We start from the raw sequence: 15582 nt of genomic DNA on the forward strand, positions 1-15582 counted from the left end.
GCGAGGATCTGCAGAGAATAAGGGTATAAGATTTAAAAATCCAGGTGTGCAAGGCTTGTTGATTCAGACCCAAGAATACTCCAGCCTGTAATCGCTGCCAAAGATGCTAGAATGAAGTGTTGAGTAAAGGTCTGAAGATATCAATGTGATATTTTAGTTTTTAATTTTGAATAAATATGCCGTTTCTAAAGTCCAGTTTTTGCTTTGTCATTCTGGGGTATTGAGTGTTGCTTGGTGATGGAACGCATTGATTGAAATGATTTTAATGTAAGGCTGCCACATGACAATGTGAAAAAAGCAAAAGGGTCTTAGTAATTCTGAATCCACTGAATGAGAAAAGAACAAAAAAAAAAAAGACTCAGTCGTGATGGCACTATTGAGAATGGAATGGGAATGAACAGAGAATTGCTTAAAGTTCTTATTTTTATCTACCAAACCAGCGAGATGTTTGAGAAGAAACATGCTAGTCATGTTTCTTTTATTAACATATTAGGGGATTTTTGGTAAGTGTGCACATTAACTAATAAGAAACACCTATTGATGAGCAATTGCTGTTGACCACATGTTGAATTGTATCTGGAATAATAATAATATGATTCAGAACATGGATGGAGAGGTAGAGAGAAAAATATATAAATACTGCTAACCTTACCTCAAAAAAATATTATGAGATCTCTTGTAGCGACGATTCCTATGGGTTCCTTTGTACTCTTATCAATGGAATGCACTTTTCTGTTTTGTGGAGTAGCATGATAGTTTAAAGGCTAGCCAGTTTTGTAGTGGGGTCTTGATCCACAATTGAGGAAGAGATCCAAACCAAAATCCAGGCAATTTGTAAATTTGTGATACTTGATTGGAAGTGTAAGAGGGTCAGCTTCAAAACTTGCAAATGGGTGAATAGCACTCAAGTCTGTGCATTTGCCAGGTTTGCAGGGCACCAAATAGCACTGGTTGAAAGGGCAGAGCCAAACCCGTGAAGGGAAGGCAGGCTATCCCAATACATAATTTACTGTAGGTCAGCTAATATAGAGACACCAGTTAATCTAATATGCCCACATCTAGAATGAGAGTGGAAATGAGAAGAAATTGGATTCTTTATGCTTTCATTTGTCATAACCCTTGAGTCTATGTACATTTTTTACAGTGAATCAGAACCAATTAGCTGCATTAATTGTAATGTTTTTTACGTGGTCCTGCATTTTCTTTTTTTAACTTGAGACACAACAATGCAAGGATGTTACAGTGAAATCTCAGTGGAATCTTGACATTCTTGTTTTACTATACGTAGTTTAAACTATTTTGCCATTTTGTTCAATGCACTCATTTTAATTCATTTTACATTGCATCAAAAATTGGGCAGCCTGATGGTGCCATGGATGTGAATATCTTGGTCATTGTCTTTTTTGTAATTTCCATGTTCTCTATATGTATGCTTGGATTTTCTCCCTCTTCTATGGTATTCTTCCCCCATCTCAATAGATACAGTAATTATGTTAAACATCAATTTCTGGTTGGCCTTGTGTGAGTGAGAATGTGTTCATGTGTAGGCCTCGAGAAGAACTGACACATAGTCTAAAGACGTTTCTTGCCCAGTGTCACTGCTGTATAGGCTGCTACTCCTTGTGACCATGGATTTATCCAGTTTAGATAGACAAGACAGAACTTTTTTTGTCCCCAAGAGGAAATTTGGCTTTTTACAGAAGCTCTTTATGTAAATAGTCAGATAAATAAATAAAACACACATACTTTGGTCTAAACATACACTGGATAAATACAAAGCAAGAAAATTAAAAGGAAAGAAAACTTCTGTCGTGGCAGTCACAGTATTGCTGTTGGTATAAAGAAGCCCCTGCTGAATAATTTCTTGGTCGGACGTCCTCAGTGTTAAGTGTATCAGAGACAGGATGTGCAGCTTTGTTCATAATGGCACTCAGTTTGGTTTTAATTCTCTCCTTAGTGAGGAATAACGTACAAAAAATGACGAGCCATCATAACTTTCATTATTTATATTTATTCAGCAGGACAATTTAGATATACAATATCATATATACAATACAGTACATATACAGTCATTATATTAATATTTCTATGCTGGTCCTATAATTACACATTAGTTTACAGAACCTTTATTCTTTTTCAAAATCTCTATTGATAAACCCGGGGCAGGTTCTAGACAAATACTTTATACCACTTAAATAACTGCTTTAGGGTTGTGCAGTGATCTGATTTCATTAGAAACATGAAAGAAAAACACACAAACAAAATATGCTGTGAACTGCAGTCATGGCCCTTATTTGTGCAGCTATCTGAACAGCTAACCTATGAGCCACCACTTGGACGAGGATTAAAATGGAGGAATTTAACTTCCTAGCAGCAAAATGAAGGACTTCAGATGGTGCAGTTATCAGTGAAGGGAAGTCATTTCTAATACAGTAAATATTTGATAAGATGAGGCCCAAAGACTTGGAGAGCAGATCACAATTTCTACATTTTTAAGAATGAAATAAAAAAACTATGGAATTCTCCAGGGGGAGAAAAACAACAAAACAAAAAAAAACTCACACATAATGGAAGACAACTCAAATGCAAAACAATATTAGTAATGCTAGAGCACTAAATGCAATGACAGAATGGGAGCTCGAAGACAAAAAAACAAAACCTCAGATATTCAGGCACAGATTTAGAATAAAAGTAACACATTTTTGCTACCTTATGACACTCCACCACGCACAACTGGTTCATAGCTTTTTAAATTTTCAAAACAATAAAGGCAATTATGATAAATATGCTTGGACTAAATAAGCCAAAATGTCGTAGCCTAGATGTTCAGTGGTGGCTACACAACAGCCATTTTCTAAATCCTCATGATCCATTACAGGGTCAAGGAGTTCTGGGGCACATCTTAGTGGCTCAGGACCAAACACACAGTGTATTTGAAGTTAATGAAAGGGGCTTATCCTTGGTTGTTCTGACAATAAATCCTACTTTCAGTGAATAGAGTGCTGAATGAACTGCACCAGGTCCTGGTCTGAAGTGCTGATAAACTATTACACAAACATTTTGTATTAAGAATATGTCTGCTAATCTGTTTCCCAGCAGTGGGCCACAAGACACCACCATGGTAATAAGATGGCACGGAGTTCAGTGCAAGGTAGGCTTACATACATGCACATGAACATGTACACTGCCACACAAAGGTCTGCTTTGGACTGGGCCAAAGAAACTCTGCAGTTCTTGCACCCAAGGTACATTTAGGGCTCCTTTTTGAATAAGTACGGCTCTCTGTTTCTTTAAGGAGTGCAACAGGCAAATGTGAAGGATTTTTAAACTGGGAATGATAAACGGGTAAACGCTGGTGTCCAAGGAAAGAATTCAAGATAATTACAGGATTATACCAGTCGGGAGCGGGGTGAAACTTTGTAGTAGAAGCCGGCCACTGGCCAGCTATAAAAGTGTAGTCTTATACCACAAACACACAACAGTAGCAGCAACCCTCAGACCAGTCACCAAAATGCAGACTGCAAAAGGCTGAATAGATCCTAAGACTTGGAGAGCAGTGAGATGGTGGCACTCATGAGTATACTCAAAGTAGCATTAGGACACTGGCCAGACACAAAACTGTATTCAGCCTGAGTAAACACAAAATGGCCATTGGATAGTGATCATTCTGAATGCTGTAGCCAACTGGTGTAAACTCAAACTGGTAGTGAGGCACTGACCAGAGTAAATCTAAATTTTCCGAGAGGAAGTAAATCAGCTACAAATTCTTCAGGCAGCTACAGTAAAAACACAAAGTAGTAGAGGTATAGTGACAACACTGCAGCCAGCCACACAGAATCTGCCTCTGTGCATGTACATGTAACACTCACACTGAACCATAAAAACATGGAGATGCACAGACGCACTCATAAAAATGATTATAGGAGTACAGGGTCATTTCTATCATCAATATTCAAAAACATTTCATGACAGATCCCATTCCAGTCTCTTGACATGATCATTATGACACAACTTCTCAAATACATATTCTGAAATGTTGAGTCCTGGGAGGTAATGTGTCTTTCTGAGGACCAAACCGTGATCCAAATACCAACATGGATTTGGCTAAGCAGTGGCCTGAAGCCCATATCCTTAGGCATTAGACCACCCAGCCAAACCCTCCATACACTCTGGTAAATAGAGGAGAAAGCACCCATTTACTTTGCAGCTCTTGCCAAATGCCACAGCTTGTGTTTCATGGCTCTTTTATGTGACATTTTATTATAGTCCACCATGTTAACAGGTCATTTTGTTCAAACTAGCAATCCATTTTTGGGTTGAGTGGTGTGCTGACAAGAGCAGCTTTGTGTCATGGTGACCTGATTATCCTTCATTGAAAACAATCATGGAACAAAAAAAATACACAAACCCAAAAAAAACCAAAAACAAAAAAACAAAACAATCAAACAATAATCCTTGAATTATATATAATGCTCAATTAATATATTAAAACTTTAAAAAAAAATCAATAAAAATCAAGTAAAGCAAACAGTGCTAAGGTCAGCTTGGTCCAAGTAACACACAGAAGATATTCATTATCATTCCAAAATTCATTAGGCTGCTAAATTGTACTTCAATGTCACCATAATTTTTTTGAAAATTTTGTGCTAAAATGGAGTGTTTATATTAAAAAAGAAAAAACAATTTGTTTTCTAGCTGTTCACGACAATATTTTAGGACATCTAGAAAGATCTACATGGTCTTGATTTTGAGTCACTGCTTTTGACGCAGTATCATTTTTTTTTATTCCAAGGTGTTCCAGTTAAAATCTGGCTGCACCGCCGCTGGTGTTGAGATCATTGTGTTTTCATACAGATCTAGAAAAAAAACAATGGCACACGTAAAGAACACTTCAAGGAAAGCAATGAAAAGATGGATGTCATGCAGTCCAATACAATTTAGCAGTGTCTATTGTTGGATGTTTGAGTAAGGAACCTGCAACAAACAAGCAATCTTTATTTTATATAGTACGTTTCTTTAGTGAACAAAGGGCTTTGTACAAGTATAAAGGTTAAGCATATGCATTCATGTTATAAACCAGCTTAGACTAAAATAGTCTAAGGGTCTAGCTTGGCAAGACAAAGACACACAATCACACCTGAAGGAATTTCGAACGGTCAATCAGTCTAACCCACACATCATTTGGATATGGGAGTTAAACACAAAAAATTCCAGGCAGACACAGGAACAATGTGAAAACTCTTTGTAGATAGTTTCACAGCATGGATTTGACTCTACAGGTGCCGGTCATAAAATTAGAATATCATGACAAAGTTGATTTATTTTAGCAATTCCATTCAAAAAGTGAAACTTGTATATTAGATTCATTCATTACACACAGACTGATGTATTTCAAATGTTTATTTCTTTTCATTTTGATGATTATAACTGACAACTAATGAAAGTCCCAAATTCAGTATCTCGGAAAATTAGAATATTGTGAAAAGGTTCAATATTGAAGACACCTGGTGCCACACTCTAATCAGCTAATTAACTCCAAACACCTGCAAAAGCCTTTACATGGTCTCTCAGTCTAGTTCTGTAGGCTACACAATCATGGGGAAGACTGCTGACTTGACAGTTGTCCAAAAGACGACCATTGACACCTTGCACAATGAGGGCAAGACACAAAAGGTCATTGCTAAGGAGGCTGGCTGTTTACAGAGCTCTGTGTCCAAGCACATTAAAAGAGAGGCGAAGGGAAGGACAAGATGTGGTTGAAAAAAAGTGTACAAGCAATAGGGATAACCGCACCCTGAAGAGGATTGTGAAACAAAACCCATTCAAAACTGTGGGGGAGATTCACAAAGAGTGAACTGCAGCTGGAGTCAGTGCTTCAAGAACCACCACACACAGACGTATGCAAGACACGGGTTTCAGCTGTCGCATTCCTTGTGTCAAGCCACTCTTGAACAAGAGACAGCGTCAGAAGCGTCTCGCCTGGGCTAAAGACAAAACTGCTGCTGAGTGGTCCAAAGTTATGTTCTGTGATGAAAGTAAAGTTTGCATTTCCTTTGGAAATCAAGGTCCCAGAGTCTGGAGGAAGATGGTTTGGGGTGCCATGTCATCTGCTGGTGTTGGTCCATTGTGTTTTCTGAGGTCCAAGGTCAACACACAGCCGTCTACCAGGAAGTTTTAGAGCACTTCATGCTTCCTGCTGCTGACGAACTTTATGGAGATGCAGTTTCATTTTCCAATAGGACTTGGCACCTGCACAAAGTGCCAAAAATGCCAGTACCCGGTTTAAGGACCATGGTATCCCTGTTCTTGATTGGCCAGCAAACTTGCCTGACCTTAACCCCATAGAAAATCTATGGGGTATTGTGAAGAGGAAGATGCAATACGCCAGACCCAACAATTCAGAAGAGCTGATGGCCACTATTAGTGCAACATGGCCTCTCATAACACCTGAGCAGTGCCGCAGACTGATCAACTCCATGCCACGCCGCATTGCTGCAGTAATCCAGGCCAAAGGAGCCCCAACTAAATATTGAGTGCTGTACATGCTCATACTTTTCATGTTCATACCTTTCAGTTGTCCAACATTTCTAAAAATCTCTTAATTGATATTCTAATTTTCTGAGATACTGAATTTGGGACTTTCATTAGTTGTCAGTTATTATCATCAAAATTAAAAGAAATAAACATTTGAAATACATCAGTCTGTGTGTAATGAATGAATCTAATATACAAGTTTCACTTTTTGAATGGAATTACTGAAATAAATCAACTTTGTCATGATATTCTAAATTTAAGATCGGCACCTGTAGAGTTGCATGAGAACAGTCTAAAATGACTGCGCTGCCATGTTTACAGCTGCAACACAGAGAGGTTAAATAACTTGTTTATGATCACACAGCGAGTCAGATAGGGATTGAAATTTTAACATTGTGGATTAAGCATCACTGTTTGCCTATTAAGACCACGTGTAATGCTTAACAATTGTGAAGTAAGGCAATGTAGCTCTGATACAATCTGTGGGTCATTCTAGGAGGGTTTATTTCGAATAGAAACAGTAACACAGGCCCATGTCCTAATGGTGACCCTCAAAGAGACACTGAACATCCTACCAACTATTGCACAGTTTGGATGTGCGCATTACCTATTATACAATTTTAACAGGACATTTTTCCACTTGTCCTGGTCAGGTAGCGATGCTGCATCAACTGGCAGTAAAATATAGTCTCCATGTTCATAGCTGCACTCATATCACAAGGTAAGCATGGCACAATACATGTCTCCTCATGTCCCTTGCATGGCTGATTTACACAAAATGAGAACTCCCCTGCTGCGAGTCCAAGACCTCAGACCCTAGCAGATTTTAAACAGAATGTCACAAAAACAAGCCCCTTGGCCAATTAAATTGAAAGATCTCCATTAATTCAAGCAACTCTTCAGCATTTTGAAGGTTAGTAGTGATGTTCTCATAAAGTTACAGTATAAACAAGTTTACACTTTAACACACCTCAGTCCTCATTAGCTGTCATGCCTTTGACTGGATCCTTCACTCTCATCTGTGGAAACAAAAAAAGCAACTAACTTCAGAGTTAGCAACAAATTATGGTTTATAATAAGGGTGTATAGGAACATCTTCTCTAACAGTGCCCAGACATTCTTTGTTTAACTGTCATGTCACCTCACCTCATCCAGCTCTTTCTTGGTTTGGTCCTCCATCCGGCGAATGTCCTCCATTGTCAGATCAATCCATCTGTCCATCCAGCAAAAAAGTTGCCGGTGAAAGTTTGTGAAGAGACGCCGCTCTTGCTGTGGATGGCAAATGAGAATTACAAGTCAGAGAGAAGTAAATTAGGCCTTTATGTGCAATGATGGCTACCTGATTTTATATATACATGGAAGCGAAGGTCTGGGATACGGTTTGCATATTAGCAGCTGGGGATCAACAAAAGGAGAAGATGAATCACATATCTTAAAGTAGTTTTTATTCCTGAGCTTTCAGCCCCTGCCAGGAGCCTTCATCAGAGGATAATGCTTAGACATACAAGAATCAAAGGCAATATATAGCAAAATAAAGGGGGTTTAGGTCAGAGTGTGCCTGGGGGTGGGGTTTGGCAATGAGGTGGGGTTGGGAGGGGTATTGATTGTAGAGTTTAATTTTATTATGAACATGTTCTTCGTAAGTTTGCATATGCTGGGTTTATGTCCAAATGTCTGTTAATGGTGATATATAATTCCTAAATATAATTTTATATAGTGTTCTTTATCAAGGGGTTGTTCAGAACATTGAACAAAGCACCAAAAGCAAAAAAAAAAGGAAAAATGGAAATCAAACAATAGCAGCATTGGAGGAAGAACTCACGGTGTCATGAGCAGAGTTCAGCTACTTATATGTTAGAGCCTTGTGGCATACAAAAGGTGTGGTCTTCACAAGGTGTGAGATGTGCAAAGATGCAGCCCTCTTTTCTGACTTGAAAAGTAGCTTGAGTCTCCATCAGCTGAAATCGTCACATGGAAAAATCCAAGGATGGCTGCCGTTACTGATACATTCACAGTAGCAAGTGTGATGTCAAAAAATATTATGAGCTCAAAGTTGTTTATACTGTATGCTTACTATGAACTGCACGCACATACATATCATCGGTGCCTGTGACCCTGTTGTATATTTACATATTATGTTGTGAATAAGAAGACAAATACATGAGACATGCATTTAGGCCTAGTAAACTGGCCACCTGGTATATTATGATGAGTGCAGCAGATGTTGTAAGTTATGTAAGAGGAGCAATAAATGTAAAGTAAATTGAACAACATTTACATTCACTTCATAGTACCAATAATTAATCCATCTTAATGCATTGGCCTCCTCAATCCTTAAATCACAATCCAGTCAAACAGAGAAAATAAAACCAGGTGTTCAGATTAGAGAACTACTTCTAACTCATAGCTGACATGTTACATATTGATATGCATGTTGAAACTAAAACAAAACTAGAAATAAATCATTTTATATTAGTCTTTTAGGATAGCTTTTCCATAAAAGTGTGCCTATTGTTTTTTCTAAATTCCTAGCATGGGTGGACTTTTCTTGTAAACAAAAGCACATCTGACAGACAGTAGGTAGGTAAGTGAAAGCACAGAGGTAGGGAGGTGGTGGTGTGGTAGAGTTGGTGTCTGCAGATATAACACAAAGTAGCCTTTTAAGCAAATGGTACAGAAGTACAACATGTGGAAAACAAAATTAAAACCTTTTTCTATCCATCCCTTGCAGTAATCCTGATACTTTTAGGCATATTACCTGTAGTGCTTAGTTTAGATGCAAACAGCCCAGTGCTCATATTTACAGTGCATCCGGAAAGTATTCACAGCACATCACTTTTTCCACATTTTGTTATGTTACAGCCTTATTCCAAAATGGATTAAATTCATTTTTTTCCTCAGAATTCTACACACAACACCCCATAATGACAATGTGAAAAAAGTTTACTTGAGATTTTTGCAAATTAATTAAAAATAAAAAAACTGAGAAAGCACATGTACATAAGTATTCACAGCCTTTGCCATGAAGCTCAAGATTGAGCTCAGGTGCATCCTGTTTCCCCTGATCATCCTTGAGATGTTCCTGCAGCTTAATTGGAATCCACCTGTGGTAAATTCAGTTGATTGGACATGATTTGGAAAGGCACACACCTGTCTATATAAGATACCACAGTTGACAGTTCATGTCAGAGAACAAACCAAGCATGAAGTCAATGGAACTGTCTGTAGACCTCTGAGACAGGATTGTCTCAAGGCACAAATCTGGAGAAGGTTACAAAAAAATTTCTGCTGCTTTGAAGGTCCCAATGAGCACAGTGGCCTCCATCATCCGTAAGTGGAAGAAGTTCAAAACCACCAGGACTCTTCCTAGAGCTGGCCGGCCATCTAAACTGAGTGATCGGGGGAGAAGGGCCTTAGTCAGGGAGGTGACCAAGAACCTGATGGTCACTATGTAAGAGCGCCAGAAGGACAACCCTCTCTGCAGCAATCCACCAATCAGGCCTGTATGGTAGAGTGTCCAGACGGAAGCCACTCCTTAGTAAAAGGCACATGGCAGCCCGCCTGGAGTTTGCCAAAAGGCACCTGAAGGACTCTCAGACCATGAGAAACAAAATTCTCTGGTCTGATGAGACAAAGATTGAACTCTTTGGTGTGAATGCCAGGCGTCACGTTTGAAGGAAACCAGGCACCGCTCATCACCAGACCAATACCATCCCTACAGTGAAGCATGGTGGTGGCAGCATCATGCTGTGGGGATGTTTTTCAGCGGCAGGAACTGAGAGACTAGTCAGGATAAAGGGAAAGATGACTGCAGCAATGTACAGAGACATCCTGGATGAAAACCTGTTCCAGAGCTTTCTTGACCTCAGACTGGGGTGACGCTTCATCTTTTAGCAGGACAACGACCCTAAGCACACAGCCAAGATATCAAAGGAGTGGCTTCAGGACAACTCTGTGAATGTCCTTGAGTGGCCCAGCCACAGCCCAGACTTGAATCCGATTTAACATCTCTGGAGAGATCTTAAAATGGCTGTGCACCGACGCTTCCCATCCAACCTGAAGGAGCTTGGGAGGTGCTGCAAAGAAGAGGAATGGGCGAAACTGGCCAAGGATAGGTATGCCAAGCTTGTGGCATCATATTCAGAAAGACTTGAGGCTGTAATTGCTGCCAAAGGTGCATCGACAAAGTATTGAGCAAAGGCTGTGAATACATATGTACATGTGATTTCTCTGTTTTTTTATTTTTAATAAATTTGCAAAAACCTCAAGTAAACTTTTTTCACGTTGTTATTGTGGGGTGTTGTGTGTAGAATTCTGAGGAAAAAAATGAATTTAATCCATTTTGGAATAAGGCTGTAACATAACAAAATGTGGAAAAAGTGATGCACTGTGAATACTTTCCGGATGCACTGTATCAAGCATCTCAGAATTACCGCTAGGAAGTGCACTAAAAGTATCAGTAGGATAAGAATTTGTCATACTCCACAGTAGAACACAAGAAGTAGTTATGAGGCATCCTATTCCTACTCCCACTCTCGGCATGGAGCAGTAGGCAATGTTTAAGAATGAATGACATTACAATTTTATGGCACCCTGAGATGCAAACTGGCATCATGATTATGTTGTGTAGTTTCTTGATACTAACGTTAAAGCTTCACTACAAAGATAATAATAATAATCATCATCATCAAAGTAGTAAAACAGGATAAAGAAGAAGAAGGAGGAAAACATAATAAGGTAGGATGTGGTGGTAAGCTGCACATAAATGTTGCCACTTCAGAACAACATCAAGAATAAAACTGTAGTGATGCACTGAGATGGAAAGATTATGAAGCACACTGAATGAAATGAAAGCCCTGTAATGGGCACATTTATTTAACAATGAATGATTTACAGACGAACTCCCTGAAGAATGGCTTTCCTGCTGATTAGGCCATGGGAAATATTTTATAAAATAACACAGTTACCAAAATTTTGTTGCTTTTGTTGTGCTGTTTCTGAGGTATACCGAGTATATCATGGGGTGGAAAAAGCAAGTGAACCTTTAGGCTCTAAGCTACCTAGAGTCAAATGATCTAATCAAAGAGAAAATAGGCCGAATGGCCTACTCTGGTCAAAGCTTTTTTTTTTTTATAAAAATGAATCCTTTTTGACACACTTTAGCTTCTTAGGTAGTAGATTGCACTTCCAGCAATTTCATGCATCATGTAGTTGCATGTGAACACAAAGTTGCAAAATTAAAAATATAGTGTTTTTCATTAGGATGCACTTCTGTCACATGCTAAATACAAATACATTCATCCAGTAGAGGGCAGTAAAAACCCAGCCTCTCTGTTTGAATGCTGTGATGGAGTGTGGCAGTCGTAGTCTGGGTATTTAATAAAAAGAAAAACAAAATGGCTTTAACCCAGGCTTTCATTTGTTCATACCCACAACACTGGACTGAAGGTTATATCAGAGTATCTCTGCACTCAGTGATTCAAATCAAAACCCACATAATAAAAAAATCAACCACATTCCCAATTATTTATTTTTCTAGTCTTAACTAACTGTAGGTAAAAACTGAAAAGTACAGTTGTTCTAAACGCTAAACCAGACTCAATAATTACAGATTATTTGGAAAACCACGGAGCCAGTCTCTACAAGTGATGAAACTGAGGACCACTGCCTTAAATTAAATAAAACAAAGCAGATTAACTGCTATAATACGTTCACCAAGACCAGGAGCCACTTTCAAAAGATGATTAACTTGTATACAGACCAGTGCTTAATGTTAGTTAAATTTTAATAATCACCTAATTTTAGAATAGTATATATTTATGTTAAATAACTGAGACACCAGTACCTGGTGTTAATTTCAGAATTTATTACTAAATACTACTCATGACCCAAAAACCTAACAAATGCCCAATAATTAACAAATCTGAAAAGCAATAAATAATTTACAGGAATTACTTACTTATGGGTGTCAAGTATATGAACCGTACTCTAATACTAAACACGTGAGACAGTCAAAAGTAAGGGCCACATGTTGCACAGACACTGAAAACGGTGCAGAGTATCAAATAATAAGCATTGCCCAATGCTGGCTACACACGACAAGGAGATGTTGGCTTCTCTACTCAATGGCTTGAAAGCTCTTTCGCTTTTCAGTTACTTCAGACCTTAGAGGTTCTGCTCACCTTCTGTATGAAGCTCTCTACCTTATTCTGAATGCCCCACCATTTGAACTTGACAGTGACCAGCTTGTAGGCACACATATGAGGACAATCAGTCTTCTGTGGCAGTTCTTTCTGTGTTTAGACAAAAAACTTATGTTACCTTCGTCTTAAGTAACAAATTAATACAAAGCTCAGTGAAGTTACTTCAGAGCAAATTTCACTTTTGTACAACCTGGCATTTCTGATCTACAGTATGCAGACTCTAAAAGCACATCAAAGCAAAAACATTTTAAACTACAAAGAGCACAGCTTCTTCACAGCAGCAGGGACCTTACTGGTCAGTATTTGAAGATTTGCACAATCTCCACATGTCTAAGCACACCAGTTTCCTCTCACAAACCAAACATATGCAACTTTAAATGAACTGGAAACCTATCCTATTCAAATGAGTGAATTCCAAATCTGAATAGCAGTTCACTAGTTTTACCTTCCAATCTGGACCTAGAGGGCCACGGCCAGTTTTTACAGATTTGTACTTTGCTGGATCCTCTTCAGGCTTATAATCCTGTAAACAACAAAGAGAAGCAAGCAGGATGGCATTATTCAATATTCTGTAAGGTACATGACCCTCCTTGAGGGGTTAAACAGGCAAGACAAATGCCCTCTTAATTATGGGGTGGGTGTGTAATGGGATTGCATTTGTTTTGCTTTCATTCATTTGTAAGTCTCTACATATTTAAGCCTTTTTTGTGAAAAAGCAATTAGAAACCGAGTATGTATGCGTGGGCACACCTATTGGACCTGCCATCCTGAATTATAATAAGAAGGTGTCATGCATGCATGTCTGAATGTCTCCACATAAGCTCTTCAATGTGTTTAATACCCAGAGACAAGAGGGGGTGCTGTTGATAACATTCTCTTCTCCTCCTCTCCCTGAAGCACTGAGAAACCACCCAGTGAAGTCACTGGGCTCAACCCTTCAAGTTCACCAACTATTAAGAAACCCAGCTGCCAGGAAGGACGCAACCAAATCAAGAAGTTTATTTGCCAAGAGGCATTATTTTTTGTTGGACATTTCAGTTAATTAAACAGGACAACCTGGCTAGCATCCCAACGTTTCCCAATGCTTGACCTGTCATTACCACACCTGGCCACACAGGGTTATAAAATAAATGGATAAACACTCCTTAATCAATCAAACAAGTAATCATTATTTATTATAGTGTCTTACTAGAATACATCATTAAGAGGCACTTTGAAAAATAATACATTATCAGCCTAACAGACGTATAGCAAAACTTTTTCCAAAAAAACAAATACATTAAAATAAATAAATAAAGGCAATAAATAGAAATATAGGCCTGGACTTTGAGAGACAGGTCGCATAATTTGGAGACTGCTGGGGTGGAATATGATATTATATGCGAGGCAGATGTTAAAATTCAGGCCATGGGTACCCAGCTTTAATGTGGTGACATTCTGTGCAGCAACTACCTGAACAAGTCACCATGCAGTCATCTGCAATGCTCGAATGAAGGTGTGTTCCCCACCTGTTGATGCCCACTGCATTGAATGCTATGGGTCAAAGCCTGGAAACCATAAGGAGTGATTTAACAACATTTATATTAGGTAGAATGTCCAGGACGGGTTAGGTGCTCATCTGTTTTTGGAACCCATAGAGTTATTTGTTTTTTTTTCTTTCAATACAACTGATCTAGAAGTTTTTTTCTGTCTTCTAATCCATCTGACCTTATCATTGTACTCATCTTTATAGACATACAATACAATACTATATTAAAGACTTATTATTCTTACCTGATTCAATATGTTTTTATTTTCTTGTAACTATTTCTTTGACATTTCGTTAAGGACTTTGACTTACATCTTATGTATGAAAATGTGCTATAGAAATAAATGCTGTTGGATGTGGCTCTGCTATATGCATCAGGGCACGGTATAGAACTGTACTAATCAACACTGCCAATTAAATGCAACAAAATATTATTTTAACATCATTTAAAACAAAAAAAAATAACAGGTCCCATCTTATGGCACTAAATTTGCAGACTCTACATCTGAGCTTTTGCAGTTGTGAAGTCAGGCAAAAATTATTCTCACCTGGACAAAGCTTGCAGCACTGCGAGGATTGTGTTTTTTGATTTCTCCAGTGCCTTCAATATCATACAGCCATCCCTGCTCAGAGTTATGCAGGTGGAATAGCCTATGGTGTCCAGGATAATGGACTGTGACTGTAATATGGATGTGAGGAACACTGGAGCATCACAAGGAACAGTCCTGTTTCCATTTCTCTTCATTCTGTACAACTCAAGACTATAAATACACCAGCTCATGTCAGTTGCAGAAATTCTCAGATGATTCTGCACTTATGGGGTGTATTAATAAAGGGGATGGTACAGAGTATAGGAGTCAGGTGGAGAACCTTGCTTCTTGGCACAAAGAGACATGTCTGCATCTTAACTTATAACTAATAACTAATCAAGGAATTGGTTATTGACTTTCACAGCACCCAAGCCCATCTATGTCCAGTCACTATTCAGGGAGTGGAAGCAGGGGTGGGCCACATTCATGACTGGTCTTGGAACGCAGAGGAATTTTATAAGAAAGTGTAGAGAAAGCTATTTCTTCCTTAGTACACAGCATTCTTTTAATGTGGGAAGTGACATCCTTCACATCTTTTATAACTATGTAATGGCCAGTGCAATATTTTACCCTGTTGTGAGTTGGGCTGGTAGCATCACTTCAAGAGAGGTCCACCAAATCATCAAACTAAGTAAATGGGCACCGAGTACTTTCAGCCAACATATTATTATTCAGCAGAAGTTTGTCAGGAAATGCTACGGAGGACTCTTTTATACCAGCTGTAATA

General features: G+C 38.6%; 1 protein-coding gene across 2 annotated transcripts in view; it reads right to left on the reverse strand.

The window, feature by feature from the left end:
* Positions 1–1991: 1991 nt before the first annotated feature.
* pitpnab (phosphatidylinositol transfer protein, alpha b) overlaps positions 1992–15582 on the reverse strand; it is a 75157-nt gene continuing 61566 nt past the window's right edge. For both annotated transcript variants that reach the window (XM_039757123.1, XM_039757124.1), the window contains 5 exons: positions 13183–13260; positions 12717–12827; positions 7681–7803; positions 7505–7553; positions 1992–4856 (listed from right to left, as the gene is read on the reverse strand). In XM_039757123.1, coding sequence (XP_039613057.1) covers positions 7506–7553; positions 7681–7803; positions 12717–12827; positions 13183–13260 — 360 coding nt within the window. In that variant the 3' untranslated portion in view covers positions 1992–4856; position 7505. The remainder of the gene's footprint in view (positions 4857–7504; positions 7554–7680; positions 7804–12716; positions 12828–13182; positions 13261–15582) is intronic.

The sequence above is a fragment of the Polypterus senegalus genome, chromosome 6, assembly GCF_016835505.1.
Source record: "Polypterus senegalus isolate Bchr_013 chromosome 6, ASM1683550v1, whole genome shotgun sequence".
Classification (NCBI taxonomy): domain Eukaryota; kingdom Metazoa; phylum Chordata; class Cladistia; order Polypteriformes; family Polypteridae; genus Polypterus; species Polypterus senegalus.